Source organism: Pseudophryne corroboree, chromosome 4 (assembly GCF_028390025.1).
Source record: "Pseudophryne corroboree isolate aPseCor3 chromosome 4, aPseCor3.hap2, whole genome shotgun sequence".
Lineage (NCBI taxonomy): Eukaryota > Metazoa > Chordata > Amphibia > Anura > Myobatrachidae > Pseudophryne > Pseudophryne corroboree.
Genome location: NC_086447.1, coordinates 597,655,685 through 597,679,609, shown reverse-complemented (window position 1 = coordinate 597,679,609; position 23,925 = coordinate 597,655,685). Strand labels below are relative to the sequence as shown.

The 23,925-nt window shown below is 43.3% G+C and overlaps 1 protein-coding gene across 1 annotated transcript in view; it reads left to right on the top strand.

Annotated features, from left to right (window-relative positions):
- RPS6KA2 (ribosomal protein S6 kinase A2) overlaps nt 1–23,925 on the top strand; it is a 349,845-nt gene that overhangs the window by 60,776 nt on the left and 265,144 nt on the right. The window contains exon 2 of the mRNA XM_063917551.1: nt 22,767–22,883. Coding sequence (XP_063773621.1) covers nt 22,767–22,883 — 117 coding nt within the window. The remainder of the gene's footprint in view (nt 1–22,766; nt 22,884–23,925) is intronic.

Below are 23,925 nucleotides of genomic sequence, written 5' to 3'. Positions count from 1 at the left end.
AGAGGCAGTACAGTAAATAAGAGTTTTATACTAAACTTTGTTGTTTTTATACTAAATTTCTTTAGAAACCGGGTAGTTTGGTGCTATTGTAGCGTAGCTACTGTCCCACCTTTAAACTAAACGAACTATTGTGTAATTTGTACTTAGCGACCGTATTCTTACGCAATTTGCGTAAACACGCGACCGTGCTTACGCCGCGTGTGCAGTTCCGTACTTTGTCCTAGACACGTGTACAAAACCGTACGTCCGCAATAGCACAAATCATACAATTTCTATAAATGTGAGCAATATTAACTATAATTGCTCACTTAACACAACACACATTCTTTCTGTATAAACCCTCTTTCTACTGGGCCAGAACTGCGTTTTGTGATTTTACTCTTACTTCCTTAAATACTTATTTTAGTTTTAACTATATAGTAACAAAAAATATCTCCGGTTTCACACAGATCTATAATGACTCTAGCAATAATCAATAATTTAAATGACATGATTCAGATTGGATAGCTATCTTGCAGAACATACACTGATATAAACACACACATAATTATAATAATATTGTATATATGTATCATTCACTGGTCTCCTATGAAACTCATTTACCCATTTAAAGTTTCTAATTTGCATATCAATGCTGTGTGCATGACAGGTGTATCTGGTTCCGTTCAAATAATACACATTCATGACATTAATTCATTAGGTGATTTTAAATGACCATGATGTCTGGCGCTTGATATTATTATAATTATGTACTGTATGAAAAAAGTGTCGAATCCATCTCTGTGACATGTCCGTGTAAATGCGTGTGTTACCATATATTGCTGTGCTCGCTGCGCATATTTGCAAGTATAGCGATTTAAATGTGTGTAGTTTGTATGTTCTCTTTATGTAATATTTTTGACTTTGACAAAAGTACCAGCTAATCAGCTGCCATTTTTCAAACACAGCCAGTGACATAGCAGTTAGGACCTGATTGTTTGGTACTTTTTCACTCTCCATTTTATGACTTTCCAAGCGATGATGCATCTAGCTCTCAGTCTCTTATTTCCCAACAGTGTTTAAGCATGAGGTGGTTGTCTTTGCTATTTTCCAACAAGGACTGACTTTTAAATTGTTTCTTTATGCAGTTTGCGCTCTTTATACTGCACAGCATGTGACAAACTTGAAACTGGTGCTGGGTGTTAGGTTGGCCTATGGTTTGTGTCAAAATCAGTCTCAATGTACTCACTCAGAACATTGCTGTAGAGTTATTCACTGTCTGGACCTGTTTCAGCGGTTCCTTCCTGTACAAGATGGCCATGGGGTCTGCACCTTTCACTAGGCCTGGCGGCGTCTAGTCTCCGTCTGCTATGTCTCACACTCACTCACCCGGCTCTCTGCTTCCCGGTAGCACCCAGCTGCTTCTGCTTTGCTGCACTGCTCTCATCACCCAGTGTGGCCATGCGGTTGCCATCTGGTACTCAACTCCTGCTCCGCTCCTCACTCAGAGTATCCAGCACCTCTCAACACTTCCCTTTGACTCCTCCTTCTATTCCCCACAAGGCTTCTTTACTCCCAGACTGCCTTGTCTTATCCCCAGTCAGCATCAGGACCTTGTGCTCGGATCATGGTCTGTGCCCCTGATGTGCCAGTGCTTCACCTTCATTGCTGCAGACACTTAAAGCAAACTTTTAAAGGGGCACAAACACATCATTTTCAGGGGTGCACATATGGAGTGCGTGAATTTGTGAGTAAACTATCTTTTTCCTGAAATGTTTTATAGGGAGTGGTGACTGTCCAAGTGTGACCGTGGATGTGAAAATACTTTTTGGGGATATTTTAGATAATCTGGACTTGAGGGATAGGTGAGAGATTGACCACTGAAATATTGAGGTAAACATAAGTTGGGAACACAATGGATCGATTGGCTTTTGTTCTGACATCGGAACAAATGGCCTTGAGCCCAGAGTCTGTGTACACACTGGTACGAGTTTTATGAAGGATGGAACGATCATGTTCTGTCCTTCATAAGCATGAACAAGGTTACTAGCAATATCACTAGGTTTGATGTGCAGCACATCAAACCTAAGGGTATATTTACGAAAATTCATTTTAGATTGATTTTTGGTCAATGTTTGGTCGATGTTTTTATTGATTTTGTGTTCCAGGTTCTAAATCACACACTTATAAACAGATGACTTTTTACATTGACTAAAAATACATGTCAAAAATCATTTGTTATTAAAAGGGAAATTTAGATTCTGATATATAAATTCAACAAAACATCGCCAAAACATCGACTACAAATCGACCCAAATAGACTTTTATTAAATATACCCCTAAATCCCACATTTACTAACAGATGATTTTTGACAATATTTTTTTTTAAATACGTCAAAAATCATATGTTAGTAACTGTGTGATTTAGACCCTGAAACAGAAAATTGCTCAAAAATCAATGAAACATTGAAACAAATCGACTTTTATTAAATAAACCCCCTAGCATCTGTTGCTAGAGACCACAGGAGTGTGCAATCACCGTACATACAGAGCAATGTAGGCAATTTGTCATTACAAAATGGCATATCAGCCCGACCTCTCTCCAGTGTTTACTCAGCTTAACAGAAGCATCCAGAGTCCGGCACTTACAGCAGCCAGTGCTTGTGTTTGTGAAAAACTGATGTGAATCAAGGAATGTCGCTAACAAACTGCATAGATCTAAACAGTATACTGTAAGTAGTTGCTCTCTCCAACCAGTGTATCCATTCTTCTAATACCACCTGATATCTGGGTCCATTCTCTGACAAAAATTCCAGTGTGCCAGGCTAGTATGCTCTTAATTTATAGCAGACACTATTTCTTGAAGTGATTTGCACTTACTGTTATAAAACCAGGGTTGAACTGGTCCACAGGGGTACTTTGAAAACCACCAGTGGGCACCACTGACTGAGAGCTCACCCCTTCTCTAGGGATCAAGTTCCAGACTGTGCACTTGAATTATACATTATACTTATGTACTGCACATGACTATGGTGTATTTTCTATCATGCATGAAATATATTTATAAAGGGGCCCAGACCATACACTCTTTAATGGTTATTCAAGCCTCTGCATTGGCTGGCCACGCCCCCTCTGGAGACTGACCACACCCCTAAGCACAGGCCCCTACCACTGCATTCCCCTGGTGGGCCCTTCAGGACCCAGTCCGACACTGTATAGAACTGCCATTCAACAGGGCTGTTACATATGTTAAAGCTAGTTATTGTCATGGATTTGATTTGCAGAAGGCAATGTGAATATTAGATCAGCTGTAGCACCATATCAGTATCAGAACCCCCCCACCCCCCCTCCCCCCAGAAATAACTGAGGAGTAAAGCCCAAAGTCATGGCAAGAACTTGCAGATAATAGTAAGTTAAGGAACCTGGAATGGTCAAAGCAATAGAAAAACCACACATCTAGTATGACCTAGAATGGGAACCACACAACCACTTGTCATGGAATTATTTAGATGCATAATACTTATCCATTACTCATGAATGTTTCCAAATTGAGGTTATGATTCAGAGGCACACACAAACCGCACACTATGCTGATATGCATGTTGCTGAGTGATTACTTGCTACTGCGCATGCACAAACATTTCAGAAAACTCAGATGGCGCATGCATTACTCGTGTATGCACAAAGGTGCAATTGTGAGCGGGTCAGAAATGGAGCAGCGAAGCGATGGGCATTCCTGGGTGGTGGAATGATGTGAACGCAAAGAAGTCTGTCTCATGGGTGTGTTATGGGATTGTAGCAGGTGTAGAAGTGAAAGCTGCGGCATTCTCAAACGCATAGCCACTTCCACAGAGGCCATGTTCTGTAGGAGAAACTGCACCTGAAATCATGTAGGAGCAACTGTCTATGGTGCACTGATGGTGTAGTGTCAAGAACCAATGATTGTTTAATTGATTGTTGCTGTAAATCCACACCTTAGAACACCACAATTGTGCTGCTTCTGAAAGCTCAGAGCCTATTACATAACTATTTTGTGTTTTCCTTCTAAGCTGAGAGATGACAGCAAAAACATTTTTCACACATCAAACAGTACGGATGGTGTAGTGGTTAGCATTACAGCCTCCCAGCACGGAGGTCATGGGTTCGATTCCCACCATGGCCCTACCTGTGTGGAGCTTGTATATTCTCCCCGTGCTTGCATGGGTTCCCTCTGGGTATTCCAGTTTCCTGCCACACTATATACTGGTAGGTTAATTGTCTCCCAACATAAACTAACCCTAGTGTTTGTGTTTAGGACACACTAGATGGCCAAGTGGTTCTTATCTGACATCAAATTCTATGTTCTTATGTAAGCCAAGAAACTAGTCTGCAGTGAGTAGGGTTTGACAATGGCACACTGCAGCTCACCCTCCTCTTGGGTGCTGGTTTTCTTTACCTTTTGAGAAACCTATTGTTTGTTGTAAGCTCTTGGCAAGTGACAAGGAAATTAAACTGGCATCAGATAAAGATGATATGATCCTACTGTATAAATATCAATAATGTATACCCCCTAGTTTGATTGATTGGTCATTTGCCACTGTGATACCTGTAGTCTTAGATTTGTGAGAGAACAGAGAGCATGCCTGTATAACAGAGAGAACTGCTCATGTTGTTGTGCAGATGATAAATATATTATTGTATTTATTATGTTCTGTCCTCGAAAATAGGGAAATATTAGATATTGACAAACTTACCAAAAGCAGTCTGCAGTTTTTGTGATACTTCTTAATATATTTAAATACACATTTACTCATTTTTTATTTTTGTGGACCTAGAGAATGATATGTACGGTACACTATATGATGACGTGAATGTCAATATAAAGTTTGTTAAATTTGTATGCGCCTTGTCTGCATTTAACAGTTATTTAAAATGTGTGCTGAAGTTAAACTGAAAAAGCTTAATTCAGCCATACAGTTATATTAACAAGGATCATTTCACAGCGCTGGTGTTGATTAACTTGCAACATCTAAAAACTGTTACACTTACAAAAAATGTATTATTTCCACTATTTTTTTTCAATACTTTTGTGGAAAACAAGAAGAAACATTTGCTCTAAGTTTTAATTTGATGCATTGTCTAAGTCAGATGTGTACGCACAGCTGATGTTGGACGTAGTGGCGCGATTTTTTGGTACTGAGCGTGCATCTAAGTTGCATCTCACATTCATCCTGATTTCAATTGTAATTTCATGCACACACAGGGAGAATAGAATTACACATGAAGTGGGCATGCCTAGGGGGTAACATGGAGGTGTCTTAGTGCATGCACAGAGATGGTGTTGTTTTATGAGGGGGTGTGTTGGTGAAAGAAGTTATGTAAACACAGACACTTGACTGATCATATAGGAGGTCAAATATGGATAGTGAAACTGCAACTGCGATAGGGGGTGCAAGTTGCATTTGAGGCAACCAATGGCGTGTATAAACATGCACCAATCGGTTTTTCAGCTAGTAAGGATGCTGAAAGAGGACATCTCAGTGCTTCTTCATTCGGATGCACAGATGTACCCAAGGGAAGGACTTTGGAATGGCATTTGCATAAATTCAAAGATGGACGACCACCAATAGATGTTGCTGCGAGCGTTTCTGCATCCACCTCTGAATCAGACCCTTTGATTGCACTATGGACCAGTGGGAGAAATCCAACTTGAAAAGAAAATTAGACCAGCAGCAGGTGAAGAATGGTGGACATAGGAACAAGTACCCATGAGGGAAAGTATTATTAAGAATGAGGGGGTTAGTTATGTTGATTGAATTTTATTATGAGAGTGAAATTAATGCTTTCAATGGAATTAAAAGATGAAGGCGTTCTTTTGATTAGACTTAGGAAGGTAACATACTGTATGGCTCACTGCATATAAATGGGATTATTTGGTGCTGTGGATGCTAATGTATAATGGGGATGAAGGATCTAATGATTATAATGAAATTTTGTTGAATGGGTCTGTTACAATGTTGCTGCAGTCACCGGTCCGTGTACTGCATGGTGGTCACAGGTACAGTATCTGTAATGTATGGAGGCTCTACAATAGTTTCAGTGTTGTATGCTGAGACTGGGATGCTCTCTGTATCCTACAGCAAACACTGTGTTGCTCTCTGTATTGCATGGCAGTCAATGTGATATCTTCTGTATTGTTCAGTTAGTCACTAGGATGATTTCTGTATTGTGGTTACTGGGATGGTCTTTGTATTGTATGGTGATCACTAGGATGCTCTTTGGCTTATATAGCAGTCACTAGGATGGTCTGATATGCAGCACAAAACGTCCTTGAAAATCCAGCAGGGCAAGGATGCCCCAAGCCAGTTTGTCCCATTATATCATACTTGCCAACTTTTCATTTCACCCTATGGGAGAGTGCCCAGAGGAGAGATGCAGATGATCAATGAGAGTGGCAGGACTAAGATGATGTGATTCTCTAATTTCAATAAGAAGTGTGTGGGATATGGGATACTCTGCCAGAGGACTATTAGACTCCCTGAAAATTCAAGAGAATTCCTTATGTTTCAGGAGAGTGGTATACAGAGGATCCCATTAATAATAAAGAGCTAAAATCAGCTACAGTACATTCACTACCACTCCTCAAATCATTTTTAGACAGTCAATCAAGTGGGGCAGATGTACTATGCTTTGGAAAGTGATAAAGTGGAGAGAGATAAAGTACCAGCCAATCAGCTCCTAACTGCCATATTACAGGGTGTACAGTTTTTGTATTTTATAATTTGTCTCTAGGATGTTGTCAGTATTGTTTGGTGGATACTTGACTGGACTCTGTATTGTATGGTAACACTAGGATTGTCTTTGTATTGTTTTGCAGTTACAAGGATGTACACTGTTTTGTATATTGGGGGTCATTCCGAGTTGATTGCTAGCAGCATTTGTTCGCAGCGCAGCGATCAGGCTAAAAAATGGCAGTTCTGTGCAGGCATATGCGGTGCAATGTGCACGTGCGACATACGGGCACAATAAACGATGCAGTTTTGCACAAGGTCTAGCGATGCATTTCAGTCGCACTGCTTGCCGCAGAGTGATTGACATGAAGTGGGCATCTCTGGGTGGCAACTGACCGTTTTCAGGGAGTGTGCGGAAAAACTCAGGCGTGCCAGGAAAAACGCAGACGTGGCTGGGCGAATGCTAAGCGGGTTTGTGACGTCAAATCCGGAACTGAATACTCTGAAGTGATCGAAAGCAATGAGTAGGTCTGGAGCTACACAAACTACACAAAACATTTTTGTAGCCGCTCTGCGATACAACCGTTCGCACTTCTGCTAAGCTAAAATACACTCCCAGTGGGCGGCGGCATAGCGTTTGCACAGCTGCTAAAAACTGCTAGCGAGTGATCAACTCGGAATGACCCCCATTGTTCACTGGAATGCTATCTGTATAATGTGACTGTCACTAGGATGCTCTCTGTATGAAACAAAAATATAGGACTGCGCAAATATATGAGTTTAGTACACTAGAGTGCAAAAACTCTTTGGCCAAGGAAAATGATTGTTACTAAAGACAAAATGTAGTGAAATAATGAAAATATTTATTCATAGTAATGTTTCACATGGTGTGAGGACTCCATGTCATAATATGTAGAACTTTCAGCTTTTTTTACTTTTTAAATAAATTGCTAAACAGTTTAGATGTGTGTTTAGGGTCATTATCTTGTTGAATGATGAACCCATTTCCAATATTTCGAGTTCCACTTGGTATAACATGATGTACTAAATACTATCGTTTCTTATCCATAGTTGATTTGAACAAAAACACCAATCTTTCCTCCACTAAAACCACCCCAAATCATGACATGACCACCACCATGTTTAACTAAATGACTTATACAATTATCTAACACATGTTCTCTGACCCATTCTTCTAATATACTTATGTCCTCTGGTTCTGAAAAGTTCATTTTTTCCACTGATCCAGTGTCTAATACCAGTGTTCTTTGGACAATCAAAGGTGTTTTACTGTATTTACAGACCTCAACAATTGATTTCTGCAAGCTACAGTATGTGACCATTTAGACCAGTGTTTCCCAACCACAGTCCTCAAGGCACACTAACAGTCCTGGTTTTAGTGATATCCAGGCTTGAACACAGGTGACTTAATTAGTACCTCAGTTATTTTGAATTAATCATCTGTGCTGAAGCCTGGGTATCACTAAAACCTGCACTGTTGGTGTGCCTTGAGGACCACGGTTGGGAATGCCTGATTTAGACCTTCCTTATGCAGATGTCTTTGAACTGTATCAACTGATACTGGAGTTTGTCTAATTTTATTGAGTTCTTCGGTAATTGCAGGTGCTGGGAGTCTTCAGTTTCACTTACTCATTACGATAATATATTTAGCTTCCCTTTTTGATATACACCTGGGTCATCAAGAACATTTTTCAGTCACGTTTGTACCTGTTTCTTTTTAGCGCGCAAATGTATACGTTAAACTAGACTGGAATTTTTTTATTTTTTTAGCAATTTGTCGATGAGTATAGCCTTCTTCGGGAGGATTTTGAAAGTTGAAACACAATTCAAGTGACTGCATGTATTTTCTTCATTTTGAAAAAGTTATGGTTATTCATTATTGATGTTAACACTGTAAAAAAGGGAATTAAAATAAAGTAATATATGCAATATTTAATTAATAAAAATATATTATATCTATAAAATATTATTGAATACAATTAATCAATATACAAACCCGGTTTATTAAAGACCAGCTCTAAATTACGTACTTTATTATATCAATAAACTCTTGGAAGCACAATGATAAAGAAATTTGCTTGTGTTTACAAATAATATGGTAAATTAAGTATAGTACATTTGAAAGAAACTCCTAAAGGCTCATTTTTAATCATGATAATGATTTTAGAGAGCAATTAAAGTTGATATTCATTAAGATAGAGCAATAAAAGTAAACATATAAGCTTTGGCCAAAGACTTTTGCGTGCTAGTGTATATATTAAGAAAATGGAAATGTATTAGAAGGGAAGAAACTATGCTATGGATATGCTAAACTATATATGCTAAACTATGGATGGGGGTGTATATTGTACATATAATTACATAGACATTGTAAAGAACAAACATATAATATATTTAATGAATATAAAATTAAATTTTATATCAATATAATCTGATAAAACACTAAATTGTACACACTGTAAACAGTAAAATACCATACCAATCATATCATTAGTATGAGAGTAAACGCTCATATGGAAAAACATAATAATATATATTGAACTCACATATTTTTTTTTATCTCAACTCACATGTGTTAGTGGTGTTCTCCAGCCTTGTTTTTTGCTGGAAGAAGACACAATTATAATTTTTTTTGCAATACTGATATACCTAGAGAAATCATTCAATTGCATAACCAGTTGTTCATTTCTACAACAGTTAAAGCCCACTCTGTTCTTACTTTGCACTGTGGAACTGGGACATAGACACCATCATCTTGCTAAGAGTTAGCTGACTGTGATCCCTTCAGTCCAATTCCAGCTTTTACTGCACATGACTGTTGCTGCCAATCAGCAGACAGAGCTTCCTATTGGTGCATCATCCATTGCCAGCGCAATTTCTGATTTTCCTGTATGACACATCTGACAACCATTCTCATAGTTTGGCTCCACAGTATCACCACCATTTATACTGTGAAAGATAACTTCTGCAAGTTAATTGTCAGCTTCAGCCTCCTCAGCTGTTCCAATGATTGCTACAGTAACTGGTCTGGCTGCAACATGTCCTGCTGCTTCTACATTTTGTGTTGAAGCATTCCTCCAGTCACAGTACATATTGTTCCTGCCTAACGTCCTGCAAGTTACTGATCTGCTTCAGTCTCTTCAGCTTTCCGGTGATTGCTGCCAGTAACTACTTAGCTGTAGCACATCTGTAACAACCCGAGGTTGGCCGGTGTCTAAGTGGTTGGAGGAGGCATCACAGATGTTCAGCGGCTGGGTGATTGACCCTTTCCCTAGATGTTCCCCCTTACCATGTTCATTGTATTGGGTTCAGAGAGGTAGGATAGACCAATATGCAATGGTGACTCAATGGGCGGGATTAAAATCTTTTATTGCCCCTGATCTCCCGTCTAAAGTGACGGGAGATCGTGGAGCGATATTCTTTGGGCCCCCGTTATCACGCTGATCGCGCCCATAAGAGATGGGTTTAGCTACATAAAGACATGGGCGCGATCGCGAAAAGTCCCGTTTAGGTGTCCAAATAGGTCACTTTTCGAGCATTTCAGCTCACCACCCCTGGGGGTGGTGAGCTGAAATGCTGCTATCACACCCATCGGCAGTAACATTTGAATACTGCGGGTGGGCGCGATGGCTGCGGGAGGGGAGCTGCAAGATTAGAATCCCGCCCAATGAGCGCAATCTCCAACAGGAATTTATTTTCTTTAGCTGCAAAGATTAAAGATGGTGATTGATTATATGGCAAGAATTGAATAATTACAGTAATGCAAATGGGGCAAAACAATCACAAAGACTGAATCAATCTAATCTTAGATACATGCATATTCAGCGGAAAATAACATGACAAGAAAAACAGTAAAGAAGGTGATTAATAATAAGATGTTCAATATCAACTGCTACTTTTCTAAATATCCCCGATACTCAAAAGCATCTCAGTTTTCACCAGCAATTTACGTTGGAGTTCATGGGTCCTACAGCACCACAGTATTGCATTGGGGAGTGGCTGTAGTATAACTGTACTTGTTGCACAAGGGATGGAGATCCTACAGTGCCACAGTGTAGCAATGGGGACTGTGGTTGAACTGAACTTGTTGCACAAGGGATGGAGATCCTGGATTTCAGTTAGTAAATGTCACTGTACTCAGTATGGCATGGTGATGTAGATAACAAAGGTTTCTTGGAATATTTATCAAGCAACTGTCTCTGTAGTAATTATCTCTTGGAAACAAATAACTCAGTCTTCATCTAATCACGAAATGTTTCCACAAAATTTTTCCCACAAGTGGTGCCTGTTTACTGATTTACACTGTATTTTAACAGGGGTCACTTGGTGTGATTTTTAGTTAAGGGTCTGGTTACACCCCTTCTCTCCATGTGGTCATGAGTAGTGTGTGTGACAGTGGACAATAGGGTTTAGCCCTCACCCTCCTGCAGTCCGCAACAACAAAAAGTCTCTGTTACTCACTCCGAACCTCACAGATTAGTTCACTCTCTCCTTGAGCCTGTCTCAGTGGTTTCAGCTGTCTCCAAAATGGCCAGAGTCAGCACCTCTGCATAGGCCTGGCGGTGTCTCGTCACCGGCTGTGTCATCTCATGCACGCTTTCACATGGAAGCATGCAGCTGCCTCAAACTCTGCACCGCTGCTCCCCACCACCTTGCGTGTCCACCCAGTTCTTGCCAACCCAGCTCTCCTGCTCCGCTCCTCACCACACACCCAACTCATTCAATGGCTTCTCTCCATCCATCTTCTTCCCACAAGGCTCTGCTTGCTCTTCCCATCTCTGTCCATTTAATTGCTGCCACCTCACAAAATGGGACACGTGATCTGGAACTGGTCTTTTCCTTAACCCCCGCTTTGCCAGCCAATCATTAGGTTGCAAACACAGTCTTTTGTATGTTAAAGGGGCATACATAACTATCTCTGCCACACATCCTGCTGCTTCTGTGTAAAGGGGATGCAGTCAGTTTACCTCCAATCAAAATCCCGACGTTCAAAATCCCGACACCAATTGACCGATGGTCAAAATCCCGACAAGGTCAAAATCCCGACATGGACAAAATACCGACATTTAAAATACCGACAAGGTCAAAATACCGACATGTAAAATGCCGACAGGTCAAAATACCGACATGAGTTTTTCATGATTTTTTTCATTGAAACCGACTTGTTCATACTTTACCATCCCAGTGGACCCGGAGGGGGAATATAATAGTGTGCCGAGCGTAGCGAGGCACCGTGCCCAAAGCATGGCGAGCACAGCGGTACACTTTATATGGTGTCCATGTTGACTTATGTCGACATACACACAAAAAACAACAAGAAAATGTGTGTCGGTATTTCGACCTGTCGGCATTTTACATGTCGGTATTTTGACCTTGTCGGTATTTTAAATGTCGGTATTTTGTCCATGTCGGTATTTTGACCTTGTCGGGATTTTGACCATCGGTCAATTGGTGTCGGGATTTTGAACGTCGGGATTTTGATTGGAGGTATTTCATACCGATCCCTTGTAAAGGGCTACATGTCATGTCCTGGGTCCCTGTGTACTCAGCTGGGGATTCATGGGATGAGGGTATTGGATCAGAATGCCACAATAAATGAGGAGGATGAATATAGGACTTCCTCATATATTGCTAGAACCGAGTGTTGGCAAGATCTGCCCAGAGGCATGGAGTCTAACCCACCGGAAGGTTTTCACCAGTGAACCCCTCCTATGGGGATTTGAGCTTTGTTGCTCCCAATAGGCAGGTCGCTTTCCCCTGGATAGGTACCCGGAAACAGCTGAGGAATTCTACAGAGAAATAACTAATGGCAGACTGATAAGGAGAGAGTCTTTGATGAAGCTGAACTCTAAGGGTAACCGCTGAGAAGATCTTGAAGGTTAAAGAGAATAAATCAATGTAATCGATAGTACTCAATACTTGGGAACTGGAGAACTTGAAAACACTTAAAGAAACAAACGAAGTTTAACCGATGGCACTCGGTACTTGAGAACTGGAAGAAACAAATGATGTTTAACCGATGGCACTCGATACTTGAGAACTGGTGAATTTGAAAGCACTTGAAGAAACAAATTATGTTGACCGATGGCATTCAGTTCCTTGAGACACTGGAAAACTAGAAGATACTGAAATAACAATCTATGATGACCGATGGTACTCATTGCTGTAGAAACAATCAATGATAACAGATGGCACTCGGTTCCTTGAGACACTGAAAATGAAATAATGAAATAACAATCAATAGTAACTGGAGAACACGTAGAGATTTCCAATGGTAATTGGCACTGGAACACTTAGAGATACAGTGGAGCCTGGAGCCTGGAACCTGGAACACACAGCAGCATGCAGAAAAGAAGGAAGTTGTTCAGGCCCCTTCCTGTTCCCAAGAGACCTGCTTTATACCCTTAGGTAGGTTGTCATTGGAGGAAGGAATCAGCTGAGGATACTAGCACTCCTATTGGTAAATAGTCCAGTCAGCTGACCAGGTAACATGGCTGCTGGAAATAATGCACAGAGAAACCTAAATGCTGTACATATTATCTTGCCAGCTACTCACACAGGTGGTTTACTCAGAACTGAACAACACAACACATGCTGCAGCTGAAAGCTGAAAACTGCACGGCACTTTGCTGGACTGAGGGGGTCATTCCGAGTTGATCACTCTCTAGCTACTCTTTGCAGCGCTGCAATCAGATAGTCACCGCCTATAGGGGTGTGTATATTCGCTTTGCAAGTGTGCGAACGCCTGTGCAGCCGAGCTCTGCAAAAACATTTTGTGCAGTTTCTGAGTAGGTCTGAACTTACTCAGCCCTTGCGATCACTTCAGCCTGTCTGGTCCCAGAATTGACGTCAGACACCTGCCCTGCAAACGCCCGGACACGCCTGCGTTTTCCCAAACACTCCCAGAAAACGGTCAGTTGACACCCATGAACGCCTTCTTCCTGTCAATTTCCTTGCGATCGGCTGTGCGAATGGATTCTTCATTAAATCCATCCCTCAGCAACGATCCACTTTGTACCCATACGATGCACCTGCGAATTGCAGTGCATACGCATGCGCAGTAGTGACCTAATTGCTGCGCTGCGAAAAATGGCAGTGTGAGATCAGGTCGGAATGACCCCCTAAGAGAAATCCCTGCAGATCAGGAGGTAAGCTACAGAGAACACTAGTACAAGCATGAAACAGTCCATGATCCTGACACTATAAAGACTCCTGCTGACATAACATGTCTGCTATTTCTGTGTAGTTTCAAGCACTCCTGTTGTCATAGTACTGTATCTATTTCTGTGTACAGCTCAAAGTTCTCATGTTGTCATAAAGTGTCTGCTATTCCTACTGTATATACAGCTCCAAATACTCCTGTAAGCACATCTGTGATTCCTGTGTACAACTTCTTGTACGTCTATTGTCATAAGCACATTTGCTATTCCTGTATACAGCCACAAGTATTGTTTCTATTCATCCTGAATTACAATGTTTTCAAGTATTGCCTCCATTTCATCTGCATTCCAACTTACAAGTGTTGTATCCATACTTCCCAACTGTCTATATTTTGGCCATTCTTCCCCCCCCCAAAAAAAATATATACAAAATATATATATATATATATATATATATATATTCCTGTACACATACAGTACTCTGAGCAACACTGTATTATGCCCCACAAAGTAATTACCCTTGCACCATAAGCCCCCACAGTAAATCCCCTGACACCATATTAAGACCCCTCAGTAATACCCCTGACACCATATTACGTCCCCACAGTTATGCCCGTCACCATATTATTCCCCACACAGTAATGCCCATGTCGCCATATTATGCCCCACACAGTAATGCCCCTGACACCATATTATGCATCCACAGTGATGCCCCTGTCACCATACTATGCTCCCACACTTATGCCCCTGTCACCATATTATGCCTCAGTACCTGCTGTCAGGGGTTCTGCTCATTCTCAGGGGTTCTGCTCATTATCAGGGGTTTTGCTCATTATCAGGGGTTTTGCTCATTGTTAAGGGAACCCCCACCCCTGACCGCCGCCACGGGTCTGCTGGCCCAGCGGAGGCCACTGTTCACCTGCCCTTTTTAACCTTTTAAAAATGTCCCTCCCAAATTGGCCATGCCTCCTCTAGCATTTAAATTACCTGTCTCCTGGCGTCCATTTTGGCAGAGGCATAGTCAATACTTAGAGCAGTGGAAGGTGGCAGCATGCAGTCCAGGCCCTCCACTCTCTGTCAGAGCGTTCGGGCCTGGGACAGTTGTGCCTCCAGCCCCCCACCCCTGGCCTGCAGTATTGTATATATTCTGGACTTACCCTGTTGTGCTGATTGTGCTATATCATTTATCCTGTAATTAATAATAAGATTTTACGTACCGGTAAATCTATTTCTCGTAGTCCGTCGTGGATGCTGGGGACTCCGTAAGGACCATGGGGAATAGACGGGCTCCGCAGGAGACATGGGCACTTTAAGAAAGAATTTAGATTCTGGTGTGCTCTGGGCTCCTCCCTCTATGTCCCTCCTCCAGACCTCAGTTAGAGAAACTGTGCCCGGAAGAGCTGACAGTACAAGGAAAGGATTTTGGTAATCCAGGGCAAGATTCATACCAGCCACACCAATCACACCGTATAACTTGAGATAAACATACCCAGTCAACAGTATGAACAACTACAGAGCAACAGGTCAACCCTGATGCAACCATAACATAACCCTTATTTAAGCAAGAACTATATACAAGCAGAAGAAGTCCGCACTTGGGACGGGCGCCCAGCATCCACTACGGACTACGAGAAATAGATTTACCGGTAATGGGCCCTACACACATGCCGATATCACTGCACGATATGAACGATCTCGTTCATTAATGAACGAGATAATGTTCATATCGTGCAGTGTGGAGTCACCAGCGATGAACGATGCGCGGCCCCGCGCTCGTTCATCGCTGGTGCTATGTCGGCTGTGCATGCAGGCCAATATGGACGAGATCGTCCATATTTGCCTGCAAGTCTACGGAGCCGGGTGACGGGGGGAATGAAGAAACTTCACTCCCCCCGTCACTGCCCCCCTGCCGCCGGGTCGCCCGTCGCCCGTATCGGTGGTCGGGCAGCTCGGCTGCACATCGCCGAGTGTGTAGGGCCTATAAGTAAAATCTTATTTTCTCTAACGTCCTAGTGGATGCTGGGGACTCCGTAAGGACCATGGAGATTATACCAAAGCTCCCAAACGGGCGGGAGAGTGCGGATGACTCTGCAGCACCGATTGAGCAAACACAAGGTCCTCCTCAGCCAGGGTATCAAACTTGTAGAACTTTGCAAAAGTGTTTGAACCTGACCAAGTAGCCGCTCGGCAAAGCTGTAATGCCGAGACCCCTCGGGCAGCCGCCCAAGAAGAGCCCACCTTCCTCGTGGAATGGGCCTTAACTGATTTAGGTAGCGGCAATCCAGCCGCAGAATGAGCCTGCTGAATCGTGTTACAGATCCAGCGAGCAATAGTTTGCTTTGAAGCAGGAGCACCAAGCTTGTTGGAAGCATACAGGATAAACAAAGATTCTGTTTTCCTGACCCTAGCCATTCTGGCTACATAAACCTTCAAAGCCCTGACCACATCAAGTAACTCGGAATCCTCCAAGTCAGTAGTAGCCACAGGCACCACAGTAGGTTGGTTTATATGAAAGGATGAAACCACTTTCGGCAGAAATTGTGGACAGGTCCGCAATTCTGCTCTATCCGCATGGAAAACCAGATAGGGGCTTTTATGTGACCAAGCCGCCAACTCTGACACACGCCTAGCCGAAGCCAAGGCTAATAGCATGACCACCTTCCACGTGAGATATTTCAACTCCACCGTTTTGAGTGGTTCAAACCAGTGGGATTTCAGGAAACTCAACACCACGTTAAGATCCCAAGGTGCCACTGGAGGCACAAAAGGGGGCTGAATATGCAGCACTCCCTTTACAAACGTCTGAACTTCAAGTAGAGAAGTCAACTCCTTTTGAAAGAAAATGGATAGGGCCGAAATCTGGACCTTAATGGAACCCAATTTTAGGCCCAAATTCACTCCTGACTGTAGGAAGTGAAGGAAACGGCCCAGCTGGAATTCCTCCGTAGGGCATTCCTGGCCTCACACCAAGCAACATATTTTCGCCATATACGGTGATAATGTTGAGCTGTCACGTCCTTCCTAGCCTTTATCAGCGTAGGAATGACCTCATCCGGAATGCCTTTCTCTGCTAGGATCCGGCGTTCAACCGCCATGCCATCAAATGCAGCGGTGGTAAGTCTTGGAACAGACAGGGCCCCTGTTGCAACAAGTCCTGTCTTAGAGGAAGAGGCCACGGCCCTTCGTGACCAATCTGGAACAATGAGTATCGTTCTCACTCCTCTTTTTCTTATTATTCTCAGCACCTTGGGTATGAGAGGAAGAGGAGGAAATACATAGACCGACTGGAACACCCACGGTGTCACCATGGTGTCTACATCAATCGCCTGAGGGTCTCTTGACCTGGCGCAATACCTCTGTAGTTTTTTGTTGAGGCGTGATGCCCTCATCTGTGCGAAGACTTCCTGATGAAGTCCCCACTCTCCCGGATGGAGGTCGTGTCTGCTGAGGAAGTCTGCTTCCCAGTTGTCCACTCCCGGGATGAACACTGCTGACAGTGCGCTTACGTGATTTTCCACCCAGCGAAGAATTCTGGTGGCTTCCGCCATCGCTACCCTGCTCCTTGTGCCACCTTGTCGGTTTACATGAGCCACTGCAGTGATGGTGTCTGACTGAATCAGAACTGGTTGGTCGCGAAGCAGGGTCTCCGCTTGACGTAGGGCGTTGTATACGGCCCTTAGTTCCAGGATGTTGACGTGAAGGCAAGTCTCCTGACTTGACCACAGACCGTGGAAATTTCTTCCCTGTGTGACTGCTCCCCACCCTCGGAGGCTTGCATCCGTGGTCACCAGGACCCAGTCCTGAATGTTGAATCTGCGGCCCTCGAGAAGGTGAGCATTCTGCAGCCACCACAGGAGAGACACCCTGGCCCTGGGGGATAGGGTGATTAACCGATGCATCTGAAGATGTGATCCGGACCACTTGTCCAGTAAGTCCCATTGAAAGGTCCTCGCATGTAACCTGCCGAAGGGGGAATGGCCTCGTATGATGCCACCATCATACCCAGGACTCGAGTGCAGTGATGCACTGACACCTGTTTTGGTTTTAATAGGTTCCTGACCAGTGTCATGAGCTCCTGAGCTCTCTCTATCGGGAGATAAACCCTTTTCTGGTCTGTGTCTAGAATCATGCCTAGGAAAGGCAGACGAGCCGTAGGAACCAACTGCGACTTTGGAATATTTAGAATCCAGCCGTGTTGCCGTTACACTTCCAGAGAAAGTGCTACGCTGATCAGCAACTGCTCTCTTGATCCCACTTTTATGAGGAGATCATCCAATTATGGGATAATTGCGACCCCTTGCTTCCGCAGGAGTACCATCATTTCCGTCATTACCTTGGTAAATATTCTCTGTGCCGTGGAGAGACCAAACGGCAACGTCTGAAATTGGTAATGACAATCCTGTACCACAAATCTGAGGTACGCCTGATGAGGTGGATAAATGGGGACATCAAGGTATGCATCCTGTATGTCCAGAGACACCATAAAATCCCCCCCTTCCAGGCTTGCGATGACCGCTCTCAGCAATTCCATCTTGAACTTGAACCTTTTCAAGTATATGTTCAGGGATTTTAAATTCAATATGGGTCTGACCGAACCGTCCGGTTTCGGGACTACAACATGGTCGAATAATAACCCTCTCCTTGTTGAAGGAGGGGAACCTTGACCACCACCTGTGGAAGATACAATTTGTGAATTGCAGTTAACACTATTTCCCTCTCGTGGGGGGAAGCCGGCAGGGCCGTCGGTGAGGGGGCATCTCCTCGAAGTCCAGCTTGTATCCCTGAGACACAATATCTATTGCCCAGGGATCCAACAGGGAGTGAACCCACTTGTAGCTGAAATTTCGAAGACGTGCCCCCACCGGGCCTGGCTCCGCCTGTGGAGCCCCAGCGACATGCGGTGGATTTTGTAGAGGCCGGGGAGGACTTCTGTTCCTGGGAACTAGCTGTGTTGTGCAGCTTCTTTCCTCTGCCCCTGCCTCTGTCAAGAAAGGACGCACCTCGGACTTTCTTGTTTCTTTGTGATCGAAAGGACTGCATTTGATAATGTCATGCTTTCCTAGGCTGTGCTGGAATATAAGGCAAAATATCAGAATTACCAGCTATAGCTGTGGAGACCAGGTCCGAGATCCCTTCTCCACACAATCCTCAGCCTTCCATATGCCTCTTAAGTCGGCATCACCTGTCCATTGCATGGTCCACAGGACACGTCAAGCAGAAATCGACATAGCGTTGACTCTAGAACCCAGTAGACTAATGTCTCTTTGGGCATGTTTTATATATATATATCTAAGACAGCATCTTTCATATATATATATCTATATATATATATACATATATATATATACATACTAGGGTCTCAATCTCTGCTGATAATCTGTCCACGCTGCTACAGCGCTATAAACCCATGCCGACACAATCGCCGGTCTGAGTAGTGTACCAGAAAGTGTGTAAATGGACTTCAAAGTACTTTTACTGCATGCTATCTGCAGGATCCCTGAGGATAGCTGTTAAGTCAGCGCTACCTTTTGGGCAAACGTGACACCCTAGGGGAAGATTCCCATCGTATCCTGGCCCTAATAGGGAAAGGATACTCCCTGAGAATTCTTTGTGGGAAACGGCTGTCTCTTGTCTGGAGATTCCCGCTCTTTGTCTTCATGAGAGGAGGGAAATTTACCTCAGCTTTCTTCCCCTTAAACATGTGTACCCTTGTGTCAGGGACAGATGAGTCATCAGTGATATGCAAAATATTTTTTTTTATTACAATAATCATATATTGAATACTTTCCTGCCATTTTGGCTGTAACTTTGCATTATCGTAGTCGACACTGGAGTCAAACTCCGTGTCGATATCAGTGTCTATTATTTTGGATAGTGAGCATTGAGAGACTCTGAAGGACTCTGCGACATAGGGACAGACATGGGTAGATTCCCTGTCTGTTCTCTAATCTTTTGTGCAATAAATTTTCCTTAGCACTTAATTTCACATATCCAATCAGGTGTCGGCGTTGTCGACGGAGACACCACTCACACACACATTTGCTCCATCACCTCCTTAGGGGAGCCTTTTACCTCAGACATGTCGACACACACGTACCGAACAACCACACACTCAGGGAATGCTCATCTGAAGACAATTCCCCCACAAGGCCCTTTGGAGAGACAGAGAGAGAGTATGCCAGCACACACCCCAGCGCTATAAACCCAGGAATAACACAGTAACTTAATGTTAACCCAGTAGCTGCTGTTTATATTGATTTTTGCGCCTAATTATGTGCCCCCCCTCTCTTTATACCCTTTTCTTCCGTGTATCTGCAGGGGAGAGCCTGGGGAGCTTCCTCTCAGCGGAGTTGTGGAGAAAAAATGGCGCAGGTGAGTGCTGAGGAAGTAGCCCCGCCCCCTCGACGGCGGGCTTCTGTCCCGCTTAAATATACATTTTCTTGGCGGGGGCTCATACATATATACAGTGCCCAACTATATATATGTGTACTTTTGCCAAAAGAGGTCCATATGCTGCCCAGGGCGCCCCCCCCCCTGCGCCCTGCACCCTTACAGTGACCGGAGTATGTGAGGTGTGTGGGAGCAATGGCGCACTGCTGCAGTGCTGTGCGTTACCTCAGTGAAGAACGGAGTCTTCTGCCGCCGATTTCGAAGTCTTCTTGCTTCTCATACTCACCCGGCTTCTGTCTTCCGGCTCTGCGAGGGGGACGGCGGCGCGGCTCTGGGATCGGATGACGAGGGTGAGATCCTGTGTATGATCCCTCTGGCGCTAATGGTGTCCAGTAGCCTAAGAAGCAGGACCTAGCTTCAGAGAGTAGAGCTGCTTCTCTCCCCTCTGTCCCACGATGCAGGGAGTCTGTTGCCAGCAGAGCTCCCTGAAAATAAAAAACCTAACAAAATACTTTCTCACAGCAAGCTCAGGAGAGCTCACTGAACAGCACCCAGCTCGTCCGGGCACAGATTCAAACTGAGGTCTGGAGGAGGGACATAGAGGGAGGAGCCAGAGCACACCAGAATCTAAATTCTTTCTTAAAGTGCCCATGTCTCCTGCGGAGCCCATCTATTCCCCATGGTCCTTACGGAGTCCCCAGCATCCACTAGGACGTTAGAGAAAAAAGATTATTTTCTTTTAAAGGAAGGAAATAAAGGAACTTGTTCAGACCTCTGGTGTTCTCCATACACTTTCCAGCTGTATTTATTTACACCTTGGACGCTGTTACAAGTCCAGAACAAAAACAAACACAAACCCTGACACATACACAGTTTGGATAGTTTATTATAAAAAAAAAAAAAAAAAAACTGCAGTAGTTTCCGTTCACCTAAAGATGCTCATATTTAGCAAGTCAGTAGCCTGTACATTTCCATACAGTAAGTGGGCTTGGAGTCATTGGAGCTTTAGCTAAAGGTACATAAACTTTAAGTTGGGGCCCCAACTGGACTGTTTATATCGTCCTCTTATTTTCAGTGAATACATTCCATTGTGACCTGCTTCTGTTGGCATTCCAGCACAATGAAATTTTTATACTTGGGGTTCCAGAAAAATTTAATATTGGTATTTATTTAGTGGGTCACCTGAAAAATAAATTTTGAGCATCACCACCCTGTCTAACACAAAATCCAGTATTTGTTTAAGTTTGTATAGCTGCATTTGTACGTTTGCTATAAATACTGCAACTAGATTAGAACATAGTTGTCAAATTTGTAGTCATGGAGGTGTCACCAAAGGTGTCTGGATTAATTAGATACTGTTAGAATGTTACGTGTGTAAAGCCTAGTGTTAGATTTCTGGAATAGGTAGCTGAAACCTGCTTACACCATGAATAATGAGAAAATTAGACTTGACTTTAAAAACAATTTAATACCAATCCATCAAATTGCAAATAGTTAAAATTACAAAAGGTAAATAACTTTTTGTGAGGAAAATCTTTTTTTTTTAAATGTAGCACCTGCTCTCCTACCATAGGACTAGATGACAGGGTCCATACTTTCTTCTTCTGGATAACTCTTAGGAATCAGTGATAAATACATGGGCTCATCAGTGCCAATTCTCTGCATTGTTTATAAGAAACAGTGGGCCTGATTCAGAGATGTAAGCTAACCTGATGGTTAACACACATCTCTGATGGTGGGAGGACTGCACATGTGCAGCTCTCCATCTTCAAGTCCGCTCACAGTGTCTCCCAGCCACAGCTTGATTGACAAGCTATGGCATTTGGGAGGTGCGAGGAGGCGTTCCTAGCCAAAGTTTCCATAAACACGGGGCGTGTCACCGTGTTTTCCGGGAGAGACGAGGCCAGGGTCTGCGTGTCTGCATGCTTATTTCCTGGCCCCGCAACCTGGAACCGTTAGTTGTTATGGGAACGAGGATGCTGAGGGATAAATATTTTGTCTGACTCAGTTATTATGTCCCAGCAGCCCACAATTTCTCAAACAAAGAACAGTAAACAATAGTCCTCCTACATTGCATTTGTGATCCGAGTGCAGCCTCCGTAGACCCTACCTTGGATCACCATTGCGATCTTCGGTTGCGATGGTTGCTCTGTTATTTTGGGTTTATAAGTAGCTTAAATGAAAGAAAAATAAGCGTGTGTGTTAAAAAGTTTGGGTGAAAAAGTCCTGGGAAAAATAGGGCACAGGCGTTCCTATCCTAAAGTTGCCATGGCATGTTGGGGGTTATGTAGGCTATTTTGGGTGGGAATAGCCTAATTTTATAACCCTTGTGAGAACTTTATTGGGGAAATAGATTAACCCTTTGCAGCTGTATCTACATTGCAGAGTGTACACACCACAGAGTGTGCTTTACAATCTGTATAAAATACATTATTAAATAACACTGTACACATTTTATGATAATAATAGGTAAAATGGTAATGGCAGCAATTTTTTCATTTTAAAGGATGATGGAATAGTGAAGGAAATAGATATCAGCCATCATGTGGAAGAAGGTTTTGAGAAAGCAGATCCATCTCAGTTTGAACTCTTAAAAGTTCTTGGGCAAGGATCCTATGGGAAGGTAAACTGTGCAATAAGTTTGTGAACAGTATGAGATGTGTTTTCCATATCATGTAGCAATTTACAGTATAATGTTTCATTGTTTTTCTTGTTCAGTGAATCATTCTAATCCCAAGTAAGTAATTATGAGTGATATATTTTATTCACATTCTTAATCTGTTATATTTGGGGGAATTTGGGGGCCTCATGTTACATAATAAAACAACCTATTCAAACCTATACACACTATGGTACAGCACTTTTGTTAGTTGAACTCCAGTAAGATTGTCACTCTGAATCCCTATATCTATTTACTTTAGCCCCTTTTCTTCTAGACTTTACAGTAATTATATTAATGGGAAAGAACAAGGTTCACATTTACAACAAGGTATTGCAAACAAGATCTGAAAGTTTTTAACCGTCTTCCATTCAGAGCTAATTGGCAATGGTATCCAGTGTCTCCTACCTTTTCCTGGTATGGGTGCTGCCGCTACCCATGATGGAGAGGAGAGAAGAGCACTAGCCCCAACTAGCCAGGGTGCTGGGATCAGCACATGCACACAAGCGGTGGCATAAGTGCGCCAGTGGCGTGTGGTCAGTGCTTAGGGAGGCAGTGGATGATTAAACCCCCCCCCCCCCCCATATATATACATATATTTCTCTTACGTCCTAGAGGATGCTGAGGACTCTGTAAGGACCATGGGGTATAGACGGGCTCCGCAGGAGACATGGGCACTCTAAAGACTTTAGATGGGTGTGCACTGGCTCCTCCCTCTATGCCCCTCCTCCAGACCTCAGTTAGATCCTGTGCCCAGAGGAGACTGGATGCACTGCAGGGGAGCTCTACTGAGTTTCTCTGAAAATAATTTTGTTAGGTTTTTTATTTTCAGGGAGCACTGCTGGCAACAGGCTCCCTGCATCGTGGGACTGAGGGGAGAGAAGCAGACCTACTTAACTGATAGGCTCTGCTTCTTAGGCTACTGGACACCATTAGCTCCAGAGGGTCGGAACACAGGTCTCATCCTCGCTGTTCGTCCCGGAGCAGCGCTGCCGTCCTCCTCACA